The sequence below is a fragment of the Vipera berus genome (assembly GCF_964194415.1).
Source record: "Vipera berus genome assembly, chromosome: 1".
Taxonomy (NCBI): domain Eukaryota; kingdom Metazoa; phylum Chordata; class Lepidosauria; order Squamata; family Viperidae; genus Vipera; species Vipera berus.
Window position 1 is genome coordinate 152,226,407 of NC_138202.1, and position 23,531 is coordinate 152,249,937.

The 23,531-nt window shown below is 37.7% G+C and overlaps 1 protein-coding gene across 6 annotated transcripts in view; it reads right to left on the reverse strand.

Annotated features, from left to right (window-relative positions):
- Positions 1-23,531, reverse strand: part of RBMS1 (RNA binding motif single stranded interacting protein 1) — a 139,643-nt gene that overhangs the window by 73,511 nt on the left and 42,601 nt on the right. For all 6 annotated transcript variants that reach the window (XR_014026704.1, XR_014026705.1, XM_081329710.1 and 3 more), the window contains exon 2: positions 4,258-4,433. Coding sequence is in view for 4 of the 6 variants with exons in the window: in XM_081329708.1 (XP_081185834.1) it covers positions 4,258-4,433 (176 nt within the window). In the remaining 2 variants the exon portion in view is untranslated. The remainder of the gene's footprint in view (positions 1-4,257; positions 4,434-23,531) is intronic.

A 23,531-nucleotide genomic window follows, 5' to 3' on the forward strand; every position in this document is an offset into this window, starting at 1 on the left:
TTTTCCCCTTGTAACTGAAAATATTATGTTGCTGCAGCTATAATCTATATATACTATACAGCATAATGCAATATGCCAGAGGTCCCCAACCTTTTGGGCACCAGGGACCGGTTCCATGGAGAGACGTTTTTCCCTGGACTGGAGAGTGCGTGGTTTCGTGTGCTGCCTGCATCCCATGGATGGGGCTTTGCTTATTTGTGTGGACTGGTTGCTGGCATGCCGCGGCCCAGAACCGGTCCATGGACCGGGGGTTCGGGACCCCTGCAATATGCTATGTAACCTAACCGTAATGGCAATCTTGCTTAAGTGCTGAATAATTTATTTGGGACTTCCCTGAGTGCTTCTAGCAAGTCCTCTTCTGAATCAGCTACTTTTGTTAAAGGCAATTACTACAGTCTACCTAACTTACCAAAAATTATTTGGAATATATATGTCTGTGTGTGTTGCTTCCTTGATCTGTGAACATTCAGTTTTGTAGAGCAGAATGTACATTTTCATCAGACAGAGGTTTACAGTAGTATAGACCTTTCACATTTTCTTAAATTCAAATACCATTAACCCAATCTTTCCATTGGTCCTTTCACTTTGAACAAACTCAGTGGGCTATAGTGGTAATAATTTTATCAGCACAAAGCAGCCACGTAAGCCACTTAAATATCTCCATGGTACTAAAAAGAGTAATACTTTAATAAAGGGAGGATTTAAGAGGAGTATTCAATGTTTTAGACTATCTTCTAAAGTACCAGAAATAATTTAAAAAAACTTTTACCTTGGAGCATCTCATATCAAGAAACTTTCCTTTCCATCAGATATAAATAAGTAAATTACACAGGAGAAAAGACTACAGAAGGTTTTTTTGTGTGGTTCTACCAGCCTCAAATGCTTACAGAAGAATTTGGCTTTGCTCTAGTCCCATGGTGGCGAACCTATGGCATGGGTGCCATAGGTGGCACACAAGAGCCCTCTCTGTGGACACGTGCGCTGTTGCTGCAGTCGGATTTTATAAAACCTTTTCACTTTAGGCCTCTGCTGCTGTGTGCAAAAAAAAAAAAGGTTCAATCAATTTTAACTTCCTGCGGGGGAAAAAAGATCTCGCAAAGTTGGAACTGATTGATTGAACACCGTTACCACTGCAGCCACACCCACCCAGTAGACCACACCCACCCAATGGGCCCCACCCACCCAGCACCCGACGATACATAAGTGGGTTTTCGGTTGCAGTTTGGGCACTCGGTCTCTAAAAGGTTCGCCATCACTGCTCTAGTCTATAACATCTATACATATGGCTTAAGGTACAAAATAAAAGACTGCCACAAAAGTACTATTTATATAGTTCCTAACTGTATAGCATATTCTAATAGAATTTTGCAGTTTTTTGTATAATTCCATTTTTTAAAAAAGCACTTGATTGTATGAAAAAATATGAAAAGAGAATATAACTAATTTAGTACTGAATTTCCAAAGAGGCCTAACATTTTCCTCTTAAAAAAGGAGAAAGAATTGGATGTCCGAATGCAGAACTAAACAAATGCCTTCATTTTTCAACATATGGCAACTAACTGAAAACAGAGCTTTATTCCTCTAAATTATTTTAGAATCTTTCTAATAGTCTCAGAAAACATCTGCTCTCCCTGGTGACTACCAAAGTCTCTTCCAATCTGGCAGAAAAAATGCAAGTGGAAGACTAGCTACAGAGGCCAGGTGGATGCAGGTATAAAATGGAAGAAATTCAAAGACAAAACAAGCTGGCAACAAGAAACATTTTCCCATCAAAAATATGCTTCCACATTAATCTGTTTAAACAAATGCATAAAGTCATACCTAAAAACCCTACAATGTCATCGCAGTGCTACAAATACAACAGTAAGATGCAAAACTTCTGCAATGAGACAAAAACTCTCTCGAAGGCCAAAAATTATCTATTTTATTTTTTTAAAAAAGCTTGGTTTATCATGGACATTAGCTCTAACCCAGAATAAAACAATGATTAGAAAGAAGTGGATACTGAAGCAGAAGAGTTGTATAAATATACAAAGAATTCCTTCTACAACCTTGTTTCATTCAATTATGAATGGATTAGCCATCTATTATGGTGGCCATAGAATTCAAGAACACTTTTTTCTTTTGTTTTTTTAACAAGATGGTAAAGTGCCTTCCAGCTTAACGGATACTTGTGACATTAGTTTCATAGTATAACAAAATTGTGTTGTACAGGGATCAAACTGTGTGACCTAAAAACATTTTGTGTTTCCCAGATAATCATCAAAACAGATTCTATTCAAACAGCATGCAAGGAAAGAAAATCTATGACTCTATATGTAGTGAAAAATATGGAATAGGAATGGGGCAAAAGTCAATATAGGCCTTAAAATGCAGTTTATGAAAGCAAAGACGTATTTAGAAATATGGGCAATTATACAATATTATGCAGTTCTAAAAACAAGGTTAAGAACAACTGAAAGGAGCCTTTAATGTAATCTTCTAAGTTTAGCGTTAGTGTTCTTACACTCTGCTGAACATGGCACTTAGTTTGCTGGACTTGATGCATTCCACAGCACCTACCAATTACAAATTCCACCAAGAATTTTCTGCTGCTGTTATTAATGCAGAACCATTAATATGCCCAGGAAAGCAGAACAGAAACATAAACTATCTATAAATTTTATTTAAAATATGTTAAAATTGGACCTCTCTATCCCAACTTGATGAAAGGATACAGTTTATTTATGGTACAAATAAAGCACTACTAATAAGAAATAGAATTCTAAAAAGAAAAGTTAAGCAAGAATTACTGGAACTGGTCAGCTTAGTAAAGACCAAGAATCATTTGCTTTGCAGAGTAACTTTCACAATATTGTGTTTCCATTGATCAAACACCATACATACAAAGATCTTCCTCAAAGAGTTTATCATCAGTCTACATAATAGCCAGCTTGTTAACGAAGCCAACTGATTTTATAATGAAAAGTTAAAAACAGTCACCAAGATTCATGGAAAAAGAACTTGCAGTTACAAGAAATGCGGCTTTGCAATAACTTTAAATTTCTGTTTTTTCAAGCCCCTTCGTTTGCAGAATAGTGGATTCGTTTACAGCATGCTACGATACCTTGAGTGAACAGTCTTTTTGTAAACGGAAAACATCTGCTATATACAAATGCCCTTTGAGGTCTTAACCGTACAACCCAAAATTAGTAGCAGAGATATTAGCTTAAGGTAAAGGTAGACCTTTACTCCTAGTGATGTCATCTATGCATCCATGTAGTTTTCTTTGGACTGAGAACATCCTTCTGCCATGTTTTTTTCAACTGCCCAGTCTAACATGCAACCATGGTGTTTATTTATTTACTGTAGATTAAATGCTGCTCCTATTAGGGGCCCCCCAGCATCTTACCATGCATTTACAGTAAATAAAATCACAAACCATTAGATCTAGCAAACACCCATGGCATACTCTTCTGACCTCAGGAACAGGTGTCTACAACTTGGGGAGTACTTTGACATTCAATCTCTTTCCCAAGTGCTGTCCAGAAGAGCCAGCTTCTGAAGAACACTTTTTCTTCTGTCTGCAGGAGAGTTATTCTAAAGAAGAAATTCCCTGCAGGTCTCTTGCCCAAGTACAAACCATGGAAGACCCTGTTGGGCCTAGACAAAGTTGGCCAGATGCTGTCACCTTCTAAGGCAATGTTGGCTTAGTTTTACTCAAATAGTTGATGCAAAACCAACATTTCTCTTAAGTTATGTATATTGGTATCAGGCTAATAAGGCCTTCCAGATGAAGACATTCATCAGACCGATAACTCATAAGGGTCTACTGTTCATATGTACCAATGATCTGGCTCTGAAATTAGAAAAAGAATCTAAACATTTAATAAAACCAATAAAGATAATTCTTGATCCCCATCAAATTGTTTATGGGCCAGAATAAAATGCTTACCGTACTTTAAGGATCAGAATTCACTGTCACTGCCACAAAGTCGGCATACATTTCTAAGGACTGATAAGAACTTAGAAGTACTTACTACTACTACGTTTAATAATTCTCCATTCAAATTATATGAGGAATGATCCAAGTCAATGCAAAATTATTAGACTTACCCTATTTTGTAGAACTATGCTCTCAACTCAGTTCTGATACATTTCTGTGCTAATTTTGTTTTAATTCTATGGGTCTTGTTGGCAAACCCAGAAAAAAAAGACTTTTTTTGTTAAGTCAATTTGGCCCCCATTTCTTAATTTATTATCAACAAGCATACTTACGGTTGGCATAGCTTTACTAAGTCCTGGTCAGTGGTATTTGGAGGCAGCCCTCTGATATACAGGTTTGTTTTACTTAACTGATCCCATCCTGAGTTGCTGCTGCTGCTGCTGTTGTTATTGCTGCTGGTGATACTGGGGCTAGGAGGAGCCATTGGATGGGCAGGCACAATGGGCTGCTGCAAAATGAAAGGAAGAATGTTTCAGAAGGGATAATAAGGAGAGTGGTTTGAAGACATACTAAGAAAACCTTGAAGCCTCTTAAAAGAACACAGACATTCTCAGAACCCTGAATTTCATGGAGCCGTGGCTCTGCATTCCAAATATTCTTGCTTCCCAAGTATTTACAGGTTTTGCAGTACAAATACAAGTCCATCTCATGAGGGACTTCATCATTCCAAATCCTGGCACGGAGTACTCAGTATTTTCTCTAACTTTTGATATAGCGCAAACAAAATATATTTCTAAGGAGTTTAACTGAGTTTTAACCCTCTGGAAGTGAAATCTCAAAAGTAAACTGTATGCATGTCCTAGCAATGTTACTGTTCTTTCTCTGCAGCATCAAGAGAACTTCAACCATTCTGCATTGCTCATAAATTACACTATGCAGTAGTCTTCTGGTGTTAAATCAGAAAATAAACAGGTGAAAAATACAGACTACTTGTGATTAGTATCTCCACAAAAAATAATTTTTCAGTACTTCCAGAAGCTGGCTTGGCTATTAAAGGAAAGTGAGCTGAGAAACCTTTCATTACATTTAAAACAGAGCTATTGACCTTAATGTTTGGTTTTCACAGTCTATCTTATGCTAACTTAAGAAATTCATATATCTTGTTTATAAGAGACCTTTTGAAAAGACTGACAAGTTCTTCTGATCATACACAAATACAATACTCTCTACTATTAATTAAAGCAGACACTCTTTTTCAGGCTTCATCATGGGTTAAAAGAAAATATATTGTTTTGATTAAAGTCAGTACAAGACTTAAACAATACTTACAGTTTAACCTATAGTCTAGCAATTTCCTGATGATTTCTCATATAAGCACTAACCAGCTCTGGCCCTACTTTTTGTGAAATTAAAACAGTTGAGCAAAATAAAAAGACAAGAATGATCAAAAGGTAAGAAGCAGGCTCCACTCTGACCTATTATGTTGCTGAATGGAATATATTCTAAACTTAGAAAAGAATAATCCTGAGACTTACTCATTTTAAGGCACATTTTTAAAAGATGTGAGGGGAGAAAATTAGGGTTTTACTTATTTAAAAGTATTTTCTCCTCCAAAGTACCTTCTTTAAATATGAAACAGAAAAAGAGAGAAAGAAAAAAATATTGGTCAATCGCTACAAAGTCAGTTTCATGTTTGATTCATTGCTTATCTTTGAATTTTTTGTAGCTTGATTAGATTCAAAAGGCTAAGCAAGAAAAAAAAGGTCAAGGTACAAACAGCGTTTTCCAAATTCTCCGCTATGGAAGAAGATACTAATATTCTCAAACTGGAAGCTGAGATTTCCTGCCTGCCCCAGCCATTCTGTTCTTCCAGAACCCCTTTCTTAACCACAGTTAAACATTATATCATGCTGATGTAAATAACAGTTAATGCTAAACAAGGAATGCTCTTAACCAGAGGATTCAAATCACAGTTGAAACTGGTGTGTAAATTCTGCTTAAGATAAAACCAATGATTAATGTTGATTTGATGTAGTCTTAAAGGCCATAATTAAGGGTGGTGAGGAAAGAGACAATTCATGCTACAGAATGTACCTGATTAATCTGCTTCCAACTTCTCACCTTACGGGGGCTGCGTGTATTAAGTTTGTACTTATCAAGTTTTATATTTGCATAGGCCCTATCACACGGGTGATCTTTTACATTAAGCCCTTCTGAACGAGAAAAGAAAAGGCATTCCTTTTCAGAAAGCAGAATTACCAAATCAGAAAGAAGTGTAAATCTTCCCTGCAGACATAATTGTACCATTTATGCTATTTCCATATATATAATTTAGCCTGTAGCAGAAATGCCTAAATTAACTTGACATTAAAAGGATTCATTTCTGTGGCAGAGGTGCAGTTGAAGATATTTCAAAAACAGAAATGCAAAGTTCTGAAAGGAAGGCTACTTGCTTTTAAAGTAAAAGGCACTATACATCTGAGGGAAAGATGTGTCTTCCTGGCCTTCCACCATACAGCTACTTACAACTTTGCAATTAACATGCTGCTGTAATTCTGATACTGACAGAGCCTGAGAGAAAGTGGACAAGGATTTGTTGGAACACTACCACACTTTTCTAGCAATTACGACGATGCCAAGCAGAAGCACAAACTCATGACAAATGCAAAGTAAGGCAGTCACAATTTCTTGTGAGTTCCCAGAGATGTTTTAAATTGGGTTCTGAAGAATGGGGTGCCTCTTCAAAGCGTTAAGGGCACCTCAGCATTTCCAAGCATTGCATTACCAACCTCTGCCTAGGAAAACAGAATGTATGATGTTCAACTTGATCTGATCGTAAAGTCATCTTGTCTGGAGAATTAAGTTTAAAAATGTAGTTAAGTGGATGATTCAGCTCAAACTATCGAATTAGTAAGAATTCAATTGTCATTTTTGTAAGTGATGAAAAAGTAACAATGGAGAAAATAAAGAGTTCGATATACAGGCAGTCCTCAACTTAACAACCATTTGTTTAATGACTGTTTGACGTTACAATGGCACTGAAGAAAATGACTTATGACTGTTTTCACATTTACGATCATCCCCATGGTCACGTGATCAATATGCGGTTGCTTGGTAACTGCATGTATTTATGACAATTACTGTGTCCTGGGGTCATGTGATTCCCTTTTTCAACCTTCTGACAAGCAAAGTCAATGGGGAAGCCAGGTTTACTTCACAACTGCGTTTCTAACTTATCAACTGTACTGATTGACTTAACAATGGTGGCAAGAAAGGTCATAAAATGGAGCAAAACCCAATCAACAGCTGCCTTGCTTAACAACAGAAATTTTGGAATTGGCTGTGGTTGTAAGTCAAGGACTACCTGTATTTGAATTCAGCATGCTACCTATCCATAAAGGAGGATAGCTGCTTCCTCTTTTGCAGGGCCATAGGAGGACCCCTCTGAGACTTGGTCTCTCCTCCTGAGCAAGCAGGACCAGTTCCTCAATTTTAATGTAAAATTAAAGAATTGAACTGAAGAATTGAATGCTGTCTACTTGTTAGTCCTAACAAGGCAGGAAGGAGAACAAGCATGCTAAGCTCTATGAGTTTTTCATTGACTATGCTAAAGCCTTTGATTGTGTGGATCATAACAAACTGTGGCAAGTTCTTAAAGAGATGGGAGTACCAGACCATCTTATTTGTCTCTTGAGAAACCTATATGCGGGCCAAGAAGCAACAGTGAGAACTGGACACGGAACCACTGATTGGTTCAAAATTGGGAAAGGAGTCCGGCAAGGCTGTATACTGTCGCCCTGCCTATTTAACTTATATGCAGAGCACATCATGAGAAAGGCAGGGTTAGATGAATCAAAAGTTGGAATTAAGATTGCCGGAAGAAATATCAACAACCTAAGATACGCAGATGATACCACTCTAATGGCAGAAAGTGAAGAAGAACTAAAGAGCCTCTTGTTGCGGGTGAAGAAGGAGAGTGCAAAACTTGGGTTGAAACTTAACATTAAGAAAACCAAGATCATGGCATCCGGCCCTCTCAATTCCTGGCAAATAGATGGGGAAGAAATGGAGGTAGTGACAGATTTTATTTTCCTGGGCTCCAAGATCACTGCAGATGGGGACTGTAGCCAAGAAATTAAAAGACGCTGGCTCCTGGGGAGGAAAGCCATGGCAAATCTAGACAGCACACTAAAAAGCAGAGACATCACCCTGTCAACAAAAGTGCGTATAGTCAAGGCTATGGTCTTCCCAGTTGCAATGTATGGCAGTGAAAGTTGGACCATAAGAAAGGCTGAGCGCCAAAGAATTGAGGCCTTTGAACTATGGTGCTGGAGAAGACTCCTGCGAGTCCCTTGGACTGCAAGGCGATCAAACCGGTCAGTCCTAGAGGAGATCAATCCTGACTGCTCTTTAGAAGGCCAGATCCTGAAATTGAAACTCAAATACTTTGGCCACCTGATGAGAAGGAAGGACTCACTGGAGAAGAGCCTAATGCTGGGAAAGATTGAGGGCAATAGAAGAAGGGGACGACAGAGAATGAGGTGGCTGGATGGAGTCACTGAAGCAGTAGGTGTGAGCTTAAATGGACTCCAGAAGATGGTAGAGGACAGGAAGGCCTGGAGGAACGTTGTCCATAGGGTCGCGATGGGTCGGACACGACTTCGCAGCTAACAACAACAACAATGAGTTTTAGCAAGAGAAAACAAAAAGCAAAGAGGGCGAGATTTCCTTTTCTCTTTTGAAAAATTAAGAGTCAGCTCTGAATCAAAAATGTCTCTTGTTCTTCTAAGATCAAGCAAACTTTTATCACCAAGGGCACATGTGGCAGGCACACTCACAAGATGGATGCCATGGAGACCAAATATTTCTTTATTAAATGGTGGTCGTGGTGAACAAAGCCAGTCATAAAGCATCCTTTCATAAGGAGGTGAACTAGTCCTGCAACTTTTATACAAATCAAAGGCATCCCTCACTATAACTAGAGGAAGTGATTTTGCTCCGCAGCAAGTCAGCTTCCTATTGAATTTCTTTGGAGAATAAATCTTTAAAAACAACATAGTGTGGCAGGGAGCCTGGGAAGTCCCCAAGGCTTGCCCTCAATTATCTCCTTTGGGGCCTGATCATTATATATTAGAACTAGTAGTGCGAGGCACAAGCAACCAGATCCACACATGTAGAGTTCAAGCTATCTACTTTATTATATTCTGCCTATTATGCAGGAATCTCCTCAGACTGCTTGCTTTGTCTTGGGAACAGATCAACTAGGTTCCAAGGAGATGGGGGGAGGGGCACTCCTCGCTGGGTGCTTTTCATCATCTAGGATGATTTATTCAAATCATCAAATACCCACTAAAATTTCACTGAAGAAGTCACAGGAATGACTAAGGTAGAAAAGTTATTCTGTATACAGTAGATGCAAGTTTTATCCTATAATGCCCATATTTAAATACATACTTCAAATTCAAACGTGGCATTCCCATGTCTGCGTTACGAATTTGCCAACCAAAGCTATTCATTTCATTATGCTTTTGCATCATTATGCAATTTTAAAGGAAAGGGAAGAACAATAAAATGTAAATATTGTTCAACCATAGCAGTAATTCATAAAAAATGCTACTAAAAGGGCCTTCACATTAATCTAGGATTACTTGAATTTATAATGAACTTTCCCACCAAATGATGCATTTGTCCCACAAAATAAGATAATCTGGGTCAATTTGGTGGTGTGAGTGTGTGTCGAATTGTTCACAGAATTTTTGCTTCTTTCTGGTCAACTTAAAATAGCAATTACAGTTATGCCAGACAGAAAATCAGTTTCTATTGAGTAAAGCAATCAGAAGTTAGCAAACATTTGTGTTCAATTTCACAGTAGCTATTGATACTAAGTTTAATTTTAACCCCCAATCCATTTTATCCCTCTATACTGCTTTTTTTGCTGATTTGAAAAACATTACTAATTTACCACTTCAGGGTAGAGTATTTATGTCCTGTATTTAGTTGAAATCTAATGTCAAATGTGAAGAATACATAGTTTAGAAGCATCTAAGAAATACAAGACTGACATGGGATTTCCCCCCCACCACATATGCTAAATTTAATAATTTGACTTACAGCAATTTTAATTAAGCAAAATTAAAATTTTAGTGAAATAATACATCTTAATTTGCAATCATCTAAATCCCCCTCTCAAAAAATCAGAATCACGCAAGCCAGGGTATTCGCTGTGACTATCTGTGAAAGCAAAAGTTGGACTTGAAAGAAGCAGAATAGGAAGAGTATTGACAAGTTTGAATCTTGGTGTTGGACAAGACTTCTAAGAATACAGTGGACTGCAAAGAAAACAAACGAGCGGATCATCAAACAAGTCAACCATAGTTCACACTTGAGGCACAAATGACCAGGTTCAAATTATCCTACTTTGGACATATTATGCAAAGACCTAGCTCTCAGGATCTGGGAAAGATAAAATAAAACAGAAGAAGAAGAGGACTACCAGCAGGAAGATGAATGGAGTCAGTTACAGTGGTGATGACTGCACCACTGGAAGACCTGAAAGAATAAGTAAGGGATAGATCGTCATGGAGAAAATCTGTGTAGTTGCTAGGAGTCAAAAATTACTTGACGGCAAATTATTGTAATTAAAAAACCCCACAAGACCCTATTTAAGGCATAGTATTTTTGACTACAATCTAAACATGTCAAGAACTCAACAGGACTTGTATCAAAATTGATATGCACAGAATTAAGATGCAGATTTCTTAAATTCAAATGAGTAATTTCCAGTATTATTGCAATTATAGAGTTTATCTGACCTTTGTATCTGGATTTTACTGACACTCCAAGCCTTTTGAGAAACACCCCTTTTGCTAACATCTTCGTTTTAAATTATTGCCAACATTTCCTCTTTGTCCTGAAATTATTAATCATCAAAGAAGGCTTAGAAATTTTAAACAAAAGCAGTAAGCCTGCTCTGGTTCCTTTTTAATTGAAAGGCTTACATGGTCATTCCTTGGGAGAAATGCCATAGGTTAAAGGGAAAAACTGACAAGGAAAGGCATTCAAAACCATTTAAAAAAATTTTTTTTGCCTATAAGCTGTCTTAGCTGATATATAATACAGTACTGAGTAATTTAATGAGCATTGCTATCACCATTATTTGAAACTTGGGTGGGTTTAACTGGCAGGCTTCACTATCGTGCCAACACTCAGAATCGGGCATCTAAGAACAAATATCCTGCATTTTATGATGCATTTAAATAAAATACACAGACTTACATTGCTGTGTTTTGTGTGAAGGATACAACTGTATCCCCAAATATGTATTTCAGAAATTAGCTCAATTTATTAATTATTCAGGAAGATTTTTTAAAAAAAATCAAGAGAATTTTCACATGTCAGCTGACAAGCTATGTTATTTGAAGCAATAGTGCAGACATGTCAAACACAAGGCCCGGGGGCCGGATCCGGCCCGCGAAGTGGTTTCATGTGGCCCGCGAAGCCATCCTGGAAACAGTGAGGGAATGGCCCCCACTGCCTTGGCCCTGGCCCTGAGACCCTCCTTCTGCCAGAGACCCTCAGATCTGTCCCACTCCTGCCCAGGCCCCCATAGGCACCATTGATGCAAACGATGTAGAGCTGGCCATGCCCACCCAGTAGGCCATATGCACTCTAGCCACGCCCACCCAGTAGGCCACACCCACCCTGGCCATACCCACCCGGCCCCCTGAGGACAACCTCAATGCTGATGCGGCCCTCAATGAAATTGAGTTTGACACCCCTGCAATAGTGCATCAAATGATCAGCTGGCAGAGTCACTTAACTATCTTGGACAGAGGCTGATGGGAATGTGGCAAATGTATCAAGACCAGTCAAGTCAACATTTCTCCATGAACTGCCCAAAATTATAAATTTCATTACGAGGAAGGCTACAAAAAGCAGTGATATGGTCACTACAACATCTTTTAAAAATTTTATGTTGGATTTTTCCAAGCAAGCATTCCATTTCTTATGTAACACAAACTTAATGGTAATAAATGGGAAAGCATTTGTTTACATTATGTGCCCCCCCCTCAAAAAAGCAGCATGATATAGTCAGGTATCAAAAGGAGAAATAGATTGGTTTGGGAAGGATCCATAGCTAATGTATCTGCAGTTTCTCTAAATATTATAAATATTCATTCTCTTATTATCTGAAGACATAGGATTAAACTGAGAGAAACTCCCCTTTCCTCTATGAATTACATGTAAAGATTCTCTTCAGAAAAGATTTCTTTTTCTGAAACAAGGAAGATTTAAATGCATTCTGATATGTGAAGGTAAAAATACATATTAAAAACAATTCATTTAAATATTATTAATAACTATTAATATTTAATAATCAAAAATGTTGGTGATAAACAATTACACAGTGCTAAGGTGGACACTTCAAAGCTTTAGAAATAGTAAAGGAAAATATTTATCTTTATTATTAAAGATTATTGCCTTTTTTTAGAAATCAGAAATCTTTATGGTATTGCTTTTTTTGTACAGAAAACTTTCAGTGATATTACATGCTATATCATCTAGATACTATGCAGTGTTGGAGATTAGCTGATTGTGTTATGGAATGTGCCCCAGAAATTTTGTTTAAAAAAAATACAGAAAGTTGTTGAATGAGTCATCCACAGAACTCTGAAAACTGACTTTTCAGTCTGTGCTAAAAGCCTGTCTTATAGCTAATGTCACTTCACAAAAGATGTCTGGTAACTCCCATAACTCTGGCAGCCAAAATACTTTTTACAGGAGGATGATTAAGTAAGTGCTTTGTAAGAAAGGCTGCAGAAAATTGGTAAGACAGAGTAACAGACAAGGCAACGTGTCTATAGAATAGGACAAACATGTCTATTCAAAGAGAGGCCCTATTACATTCTGTAGCATTTATTTCCAATTAAGTCATTATAAATTTGCATCATTCCAAATATGACCAGCACACCTATTGCTTAGGTTTAGGGTACAATATTAATAAGTTTGAATATTCTCCCCATGAACCAGTCTATTTCTTAAAAAATGATCCTGTCCTTTTATTTCTTGGGCCCATTATGCTGTAATCAATTTAGTTTTGTGATATTTAATGCTCAGTAGAAAGTTCAAATGCCATCATGAAGAGCATTACCCACAGTGTAATGTCTTCCTTCATCTCATATATTTTTGCTCAGACATACTTTATTTTTTTAAATGGTGTATCTAAAAATACATTGTAGCACAATCTTCATTCTTTGAAACAGACGTGACCGTAACTTATAAAATTATATGTATACATCATGGTCATATATGGTGACTTGGTACATCATTGTTCTGTGTTTGTCGCATAAATAATTTTGTTTATATTGCTAGCTTGCTACAGCAGGCACTGATTTAATTAAATAAGGCAAGAAAAATAATTTAGATTCAAGGTGCTGGTGATGACCTATAAAGCCCTAAATGGCGAGGGTCCGGGACATTTGAGGGAACACCTGCTGCCAGCATCAAGCTCCCTTCGCCCAGCGCGCTCCCACAGGGAGGGCCTTCTCAGGGTGCCGCCGGTTAAAGATTGCCGGCGGGTAACACCCAGGGGTAGGGCCTTCTCAGTGGGCGCACCTGCCCTTTGGAACCAGCTGCCCGCGGAGCTTAGGACTGCCCCCGACCTCCGTTCATTCCGCCGGGACCTGAAGACCTGGCTCTTCGAGCTCTCTGGCCCAGGCTGAGAATTTTTTATTTTTTAATTTTAACTGGGTTTTTTATTTTTTCTCAGGGTTTCATTTAATCTTTTTAAATTTGTTTTAACTTTTGTATTGATTTTCTTTTAAATATCCTGTAAACCGCCCTGAGTCCTTCGGGAAAGGGCGGTATATAAATCTAAATAAATAAATAAATAGACTAAGGTCTTCTCACAGTCTTGTGAATATGTTGTGTGCCTGCTTAGACAACCCTTGAAGAAGCTTGCTGAATTTTCCTATGGCTGCTTTGAGGCACAGATCAGGAAGAAGCTTTGTTTGTGAGCGAAGTATCTCACCAAATGATTTGCACAGGCCTCTTCCCTATCACCAAGAGAGACTGAAAATATAATTGTCCAGGATATTTATGGTAATGAGAGAGTTCCATAAAAGGAGCTGGGCACTTGCCATAAATTCTCATCTGCTCATAATGTTTATGAGATCTGGCTCTTACACATAATCAAATATCACAACAGACTTTCCATTAAAAAAAACAAAACCTAGCAAGAGTTTGCTAATTATCAGTTCCCTCCAAATTGTACCATTAGGAACACATTTACATATCAACAAGATAGTACTGAACTGGATAAGACTTCAACAGGAATTGAAAATATTGGCAAATGTTCAATAAATGGGAGGTCACATTAGGCAAAAATTGTGCATATATGTATATAGATACACATACGTAAGCGTTCAAAAGTAACAAGAAGCCACTTTAACCATGAACCAGCTACAAGGTACTGAAAATATCTTGATAATTCTTGCCTGCTCTCTGTAGAAGTACAAATAGCTAAAAAAACAAAAGGAAACAAGAAACACAAGTGGCTAAACCCCTGGTTTCTTATCATTATTTCTACATGTGAACCATAAGCAAACCAAGTGGAAGGTTATTCCTCTCCGAGGCAAAAAGCAGGAAACCTGAATTACAACAGTACGCAGCTATTCTACAGTATGCCAAAATTCTCTGATTCTGCTGACCAGCTATAACATTAGGCATAATTATGAAACATCTATACAGTTAATAGATGATAAATGTATATGGAGAGCTAAAGTACGAGTGTATAGTTTACAATCAATGTAACTGTGTTCTCCCTTCAAAAGTATTCCCACAAAATTTGCCATCACTAGTTTTTGTTCTACAGACAATCCTTGATTTACAGTTGGTTTGTTTTTTGTTTGTTTTTTTGATTAACCATTTGGAATTATATCAGCCTTGGAAAGGGTGCTTTACGGCTCATAAAGCACTTCCAGCCATCAAAAACTATTGCACCACTATCCCCATTGTCATGTGATCACAATCTAGGAGTTTGGTAACTGTTTGGACTTACAACCAGTTGCTAAGTGCTGTGTGATCATCTGACTGCTATTTACAATCTTCTCCACCAGCTTCTCCAGAAATTCAATGGGACAGCAGGGAAGGTTGTAAGCTGCTGTAGCTCCCCAGGCTTCTCGCTCATCTCTGGGGGCTGGCTGAAAAAACTGCCTCCAAGGTGAGCTGAACTCCTCCAGTGGGGTGCAGAAATTAAGCCAAAATCCTGAAGATTTCTTCATCCTGACAAAGCACTTCCCTTCTACGCAGAGGATTTGTGAAGATTTCCTGAAGATTCTGCCTCCTTTCCTGTATCCGGCCAAAGGAGGTCTCTTCTGTGCATGGAAGGGAGCTGAACTCCTTCAGCAAGCAGCTCTTTTGGCCGGTCCTCAAGACGAGAGGGAGCCAAAATCCAAGCAGAGAATCAGCATGGTAAGGAGCTGCCTCAGGCAAATGGGGGAATGTCCTGAGACACTGGTGCAGGCTGTGCATGAGTGTCTCTTCACTATTTTCAGCTCCTGAGTGGAAGTACAGTGCAGTAGGAAAAGGAGCATGGGATGCCTTGGGGACAGGGGAGGTCCTGGGAGGCCCACTGCAGGCACCACACTAGTGTCTCTCAGCCTGGGGAGCTGAAGATCCTGTTTGAATTTCAGTAAGACGGATTTCTCCCACCTGAGGCACCCCAATTTTTTTACCTGGGACTCTACCCACCTAATAATCAGGAGTGCTGGGATTGTAATCGTTGAGTGATGCAGTCATGTGGCCAGTCACATTATGTCTTGCTTAATGACTGCTTTGCTCAACAACCAAAATTCCAATCCCAATTGTGGTCATTAAGTTGAGGACTAACTTTATAGAACAATCTGCCATTCTTCCAACAGCAGCTGGCACTGAATGTGCCACTCGATTTTCTAAATCCGTATCAGCATGACTACTAGAACTGTTTCATGGGAAATTACCGACCATTTCTGACTCACAAAAGACAAGTAAATTATATTAGAAAGAATGTCATCTGAAGTCACTTGTGGATTGTGCACACAAGTAGTTAAACCAAGGCCCATCAAAGCAGTTATTTAAAATGTCTTTAAACCCATAAAAGGGCAGTTTTGGAACATTGAAAATAAGCCTAGTTCTGTCTATACCTCAGGGATATTTTTTTCATCATCTTCCCTCATGGATGAACTATTGGAAGCTACATGAAAGAAGGTTTAGACAGAACCAGAAGCAAAAATGAATGGACCACTCCTTCCACCTGACACGTGTTCTCCTATTTATGATACTTCTTTCCTCTTCATGACTCCCTCTCCCCTTTCTCCTTCATAATAGCTGCCATGAAATTGAAATGTCTAAATTGTTTGCAGATGGCTTTAGTTGGAGGCTACATTCAGCCCAAAGCCTTCAAGTTGCTTACCCCTGCCCCATAAAGACAAGCACCTTGTCTTAAGATTACATCTGGGGCTTCTGAATGCAAGGGATTAATTCGAATGCAGAATTTGAAAGTTATTTTTGGTAGAATGTAAACAGTCTTGGAAGACGCGTGCACCATCACACTGCAAGCTTTCCAAATGACTCTGTCCCCTGAAAGCCTCAAACGAGAAATGTTTTCATTTGTAGGAGTTACAGTCTCTTGGTTTCCTTTGAGGGCAAAGGAGCTTTTTAAAAAGTACAGTTTTTCCAGCAAATCTCGTAAGTTCGTTCCATGTGCAAAGAATCCCTTATTTTACAGGCCTGCTGATATATTTTGGCACCAGTGCTTCTTAGGTAAAATAGAATTTAAAAATCAAGGTTGTTGCAAACAAATCATTTGGAGACAGTAAATAACTGAATAATGAACAAAATTCTGTAACTGTACAAAAGAAAATTAAAATGTATCCAATACTTCCTCCTAATACAAAGTAGTTGCAACTTATTTCATTAACATTTTTAGAGTAGACTAGCCTGGAAATTAATACAAAGTTGGGGAAAACAGCCTGCCAAGAGGTGCCTTGGAAAGGAAGGTTTTGCAACTAAAGTAAGATTAGTTTCCACTAAACAAAAAAAAAGCTATCAAAATGTCACAAATAGCTAACACAAGTTGGAACACTGTAGTTCAAGTATTTTACAATTTTAAAAAATATTACAACTGCTTCAGTAAATCCATAAGGCACATGCTCTGCATACGTGAACACTAACTCATGGTATTTTACATTTTGGAAAGATTTAAAATATTGCAAAGCATTGTTGTTTGGCTTGATCTTAAACAATGAAGATGCCTGGATATATTTTTTAGGATAATTAGAACTGTTAAGAAGAAGAAAAAAAGGAAGTGGTAGATGTCAAATACAAAAGACAGAACAGGGCCAAGTTTCAATATAGTAAAATCTAGCAAAATTGTGCACTTTTGTATCTAAAATGCTGTATCATGCCAAAATGTTCGTGCACTTAAAATGTTACCGAATCCTCATGACCCTCAGTATGAATATACAGTTCAGAATAAATCCAATGAAGCCCACGTTATAGGCCTATATTTAAATAGACTGGTAGTTCTATAGTCTGCACCAAAACAAATAGTTCTCACTCAGTTCTCATTTTTTTCTACACAGTACATCCCTTCCTGTTCCTGTTGCAAGCAGGAAACTGCAGATTGAGAGGTTTCTGCAGAGTACAGCTAAATTTATTACAATGCAATCATCTTCTCCATCCCCTCCCCTGTGGCAGCTGCTTCAGCTCTTCACGCGATGCAGCCAAGCGCCTTTTAAAGAGAAGTTTTCATTGTTTGGATAAAATTTTCCTTTGAAAGTATGTCTTCTTCCAAGGAGCCGCCTTTCATTAAGTGAAAACAGTTGCTCAAGGCAGAGTTCTCTTCTACAGAATACTTTCCTGACTGTTGCAATCATACTGGAACTTCTTCAGCCTACTTGAGTAGAGAAAAATGGCTAGATATCCCATCATATATGTAGACTCTGCTATATTTGTCTCCTTAGGTCAGTGTGATCCAGTCTGATTGGCAGAAGCCCTCCAGAGTTCCAGGGAAAATATCCCTCCCAGCCTCCATTACAGTATATTTCAAGTAGAGATGCCAGAAGACTAGAACTGGGACCTTTTGACCCACAGCAGGTGATCCTCCACCAAGCTGCAATTACTCCTTAATTTCAAAAGATATCTGCATTTGTATGGATACTTAACAGTTAAATAATTAGTTGCTTCTTCTATTATGTTGGTGGTTGCTGCTCTCTGAGCTTGGTTGTTTTCTTGGAGACATTTCATTACCCAACTAAATAGCATCATCATGGTATTACCTAACTGGGTAATGAAATATCTGAAAGAAAACAACCAAGCTCAGAGAGCACCAAAGACCCACAGTTCAACCCTGAACTACACGTATTCTCTTCTACTGGTATATTCTGTATCTCTCTGTTGTTCTGATGTGATCTTTTATTGTATAGAAATCAACCTTCTTGCCTAAAAATATTTAATACATATATTACCAGATCAATAGTTTTTGACTATGTCCAATCCCTTCAAAATTATTTTTAAAAAGGGAAAATGGCTTTTAAGTGCTCAAACTCTACTAATCATTGGAATATTTTTAAACTCCTGCTGTTTTTGAAACAGAGAAAAAAGAAGTCACTGAGGTTGAACATTAGCTACAGCAGAAACATAAAAATATATTTATTACTAATGTATTTCAAGCCTTTACAATGGTTTAGATTGTAAATCTTAAGCAACTTTCTTGGAAGTACATCCTATAAATTTAATGGGACTTATTTCTGCCTGAGGAAAGGCACCAGGGCTTGCGGTAAGCCTTCCTATAAATTTAGCTAGTCAGATATAGTAAAGTATAATTCTTGAATTTCAGTCATTTGATTACAGAAACAATCCTTCATTCAGTGATGATTTTCCTCAATGGAACAAGCAGACCATGACCCTAATTCCTTCATCTCCCTCTAAAAGTGTTACCTAAAATATGTCCCCGGGCCTGGGCTACTTTTGCTTGGGTGAAACAGAAAATGGCTAACTGCTACTATAATCAATGAACAGCTCTATGAAGAGACACTGGGTTCAAGGCAATTCATACATAAGCCTATATGCCACATATAAGCTGTATATATAAGCCTATATATGGAAGCTCAGAAGAGGACTACGGCAGCCTCCCACACAGGGTTGCTGAATGCAGGAATATTATGGACATTGTTTTGAATTCCTAGAGGAAAGGCAAGAAACAAATCTAATCTCACTGAAAATCATAGGTACATAATGATGCCCATAATTCAATGCAGCCACACATGGAAAACTACAACCAGCCTGTTTCCAGTTCAAGAAATTCATGTTCAGGAACAGCAACAGAAATGCCTCTATGATTACAACACTAATTGGTATTCTCTACTGAGATTACATCCTGTTTAAGAAACTGATGCCGAAGGATTCTTCTCTCCCATTTTTAATAGGATTATTCCTCAGTGAACGATTGTGGATTGATGACTAAATTGTTAATCGGTAAAATGTGTGGGCTTGTAGTTCTAAAATGTTAATTCCAGTCCCCAAATATTCTCGGAATAAAATTAAACTGTAAGAGTGTGGTTCTTCCTTTTGTAAAAGTTACCGTGCAAATTCTCAAAACAATCTGACCTTTATTAAAAATGATTTTATTAAACAAAGGAATTAACAACATCTCTACTCTCTTAAATCTCTGTCTCTCTTTCAACAATGAAAAATGAAATGTATAAGAGTGAGAAATGCAGAGTGTGAAGTTATAATTTGAACTACCAAAATGGATGCTTATCTCTTTGGGATGATTTTATCCGTTTTAAACATTTTAGCGTAACTTAGAATGTCTTATACAATGTATTTATGTATCATGCAAGTCCTGCTGTGCATAACAAGATCAACCACCATGGGCCAACCAATGAATCAATGTAAATTTTTTCATAGTAGTTATGCCTAATTAATCTTCTTGAAAGCAGCACACTACTTGTATTTGTGAAGTAAATATTATTTGTTGTTGTTAGTTGCAAAGTTGTGTCCAACCCATCGCAACTCCATGGACAACGTTACTCCAGGCCTTCCTGTCCTCTACCACGTTACTCCAGGCCTTCCTGTCCTCTACCATCTTCTGGAGTCCATTTAGGCACACGTCTACTGCTTCAGTGACTCTATCCAGCCACCTCATTCTCTGTCATCCCTTTCTTCTCTTGCCCTCAACCTTTCCCAGCATTAGGCTCTTCTCCAGTGAGTCCTTCCTTCTCATTAGGTGGCCAAAGTATTTGAGTTTCAACTTCAGGATCTGGCCTTCTAAAGAGCAGTCGGGGTTGATCTCCTCTAGGACTGACTGGTTTGATCACCTTGCAGTCCAAGGGACTCGCAGGAGTCTTCTCCAGCACCATAGTTCAAAGGCCTCAATTCTTTGGCGCTCAGCTTTTCTTATGGTCCAACTTTCACAGCCGTAAATATTATACTCCTCATAATGTAACAACAAGCAACAAGAATGGCTGTTACTTGGTGTGAAATAATACTCAATAAAACAAGATAGCAACTCTTCTCAAACCAAAATTTATGGACAACTAATAAAATAAACAGTCTCATTAACTTTCATTTGAAAAAAATTAAGCTCCAATATTAACAATAACTTGAACTCAAAAATCCTTACTTTTCTCTATTAATTTTACAACAGTTGCATTCAGAATGGAAAGCAAATCTTATTTTCAGAATTAAATCAGTATAGTTTTTACTCTGTAATTCAAATTCAGATCTATATCAGGTCTATATATGCACATATATTTAACAATTCCCATTGGTAAAACTATTTGCTCCGCCCCCTCATTATTTGCATCTCCTGTTCAAAAATCCTTATTTTTTCAAATGTAGGTGTTAAAGGTATTTCTAGAATTGTTTGATTAAAATGTATTTTAAGGAAAACAATTAACATGAATTAGGATTAAGCTGAACTGCTATTTTTATTAATAAAATGTTGTTTTAAACATTATCTATTGAGAAGGGGAGTATGTACATTTACATTAAGCATACATCTAAACTATCAGCCGGCCTATCAGCAGCTTTTCAAATATTTTGAAATTACATCTTAACAGAAATATTTCAGTATGATCTATTGTTTTCATGATATAGGAAAATCCTGTTCCAACAGATGATTTCAAAGATCTGTGTGCACTCCTTGCTATAACATTATGGAGCACAAGAAGAATTGACTCCATCTTCTTCTTTCCAACATGACAAAAAACAAAGGGATTTGTGTGACATGTCCCTACAACTGAGTACAAGCAGAGAAAGAAGCATGGCAGATCTATTCAAAGTACTGTAGTGTAATTACATATTGCTTAATAAAATCACTTGGCAACACTCGTATTTATGACTGTTGAATGTCCTGGGGTCATGTGATCACCTTTTGTGACCTTCTGAGAAGCAAAGTCAAGGGGGAGGTAATAATAATAATAATAATAATAATAATAATAATAATATAAAGTTGGAAGGGACCTTGGAGGTCATCTAGTCCAACCCCCTGCTAAGTCAGGAAACCCTATACCATTTCAGACAAATGGCTGTCCAGTCTCTTCTTAAAAACCTCCAGTGTTGGAGCATTCACCACCTCTGGAGGCAGGTTGTTCCACTTGTTAATTGTTCTAACTGTCAGGAAATTTCTCCTTAGTTCTGGGTTGCTTCTCTCCTTGACTAGTTTCCATCCATTGCTTCTTGTCCTGCTTTCAGGTGCTTTGGAGAATAGCTTGACTCCCTCTTCTTTGTGGTAGCCCCTGAGATATTGGAACACTGCTATCATGTCACCCCTCACCCTTCTCTTCATTAAACTGCACATACCCAATTCCAGCAACCGTTGCTTATATGTTTTAGCCTCCAGTCCCCTAATCATCTTTGTTGCTCTTCTCTGTACCCTTTCTAGAGTCTCGGTCAGATTCACTTAACAACTGTGTTACTAACTTAACAACTGCAGTGATTCACTTAACAAATGTGGCAAGAACAGTCATAAAATGGAGCAAAACTCACTTAAGAAACGTCTCGCTTAGCAACAGAAATTTTGGGCTCAATTGTGGTGACAAGTTGAGGTCAATCTGTACAAGGTAATTTCCATCTAATAGAATACATTTTTGCTTTGTTTTGGTTAGTGCCCCAAATTATTACTTTGGACAATTCCTTATCCTTTTTCCATGCTTAAGTCATCAGTCAGTTGGATTTACTTTTGAGTGAACATTTTATAGGACTGCATTATAAATTACCAATGTGGTCAAAAGAAGTCGCATAGAAGCTTATGGTATTCTTGAAAACTTAATCTAAAATTCATTTTTGCATCTATAAATATGAAAAAAACCTTTCCTTAAATTATGGCATGGCTCAAAGCAATAAAGAGTGACTTAAAAAGGAATTTAGCACTGCAAGAATACTAGTGGTTCATTTCAATGGTTTTTTTAAAAAAAAAAACTTAAAATAACTTGCAGAAAAACATCATTACCGAAAAATAAATTCATCCCCGTGATTGTAAAAAAAATAGTACAGTAGTATTATTTGCACGCTAGAATCAGATATTTTTTTTAATATTTGCTAGTAGCTCCTCCAAATCTCTCAAGATCTTCTTATGACAAGAACTGATAAAGACTTCAGCAAGAATGAGAAATAAAGAAGCATGTTTTGAATGACAACGGGACAAAGTCTGCCCCAATTAAAATCAACAGGAGCTTATACAAGCTAGAATGCCTGCACACTCAGCCTTCCCCAGCTTAAGTAGGAAGTGTTTCACTAAAGAAAGGCTGGACTCCCGATGAAACAAACCTTTAGTACCAAGGGTCTTAGGCCTATATTCATTTTCTCCCTCTCCCCATTGAAAGGGAAGTCTGTTTGTTTTTCTGATTCATTCAACCCTTTTAGCTCTTTGAAATCCAAGGAGTGGACTGTGAAAGAAGAGCATCTTATCCTTATCAGTGTGTTCCAGTCCACCATCTGATTAGCATCCGCATGCAAAACAGGCAGCTTTCCAGTAAAAGGTTCATCCTCTTTTCTCTTCTAGCAGCTTCACCTTCATCACTACCTTTTTAGGGTGGTATCATTTGATGGGATCAATGAACAACAAAACTTTTTAAAAGACTTGGTGTACTTCTCGGACTTCTAGACTCCCTCAAATGCTTGTTTACATTGTTTTTGCAAAAAAAAAGTAGTGGAATACTGTGATGACTCCTGTATTATTTACATAGCCTATTTTTTTTCTTTAGAAGGAAGACCTCCTCCTAATTAAATCAATCCATCAATTAATTTAAAACCAGAACATAATACTATAAAATAATCTAGAAATCTGCCCATTCTTCAAAATGTTTTCTGAAATATAATATCAGGCTACGTACAAAATGAGAAACGTTAAAGATTAAACTAATATTCCACGAAACCTTTAGCAACATTAATGACCCCTAAACTTATACATAATTAAATTAAAATAAGAGTATTCTGTCACAGGGTAATCTCACTGAAGCAATCGGGATCACAACTCTAATGATAGAATGTCCAGTTCTAAAGACACCGAATAATTTTTGTTCGTAAAAATTCTTCCTATTCACGTTAAACAAAGATATTG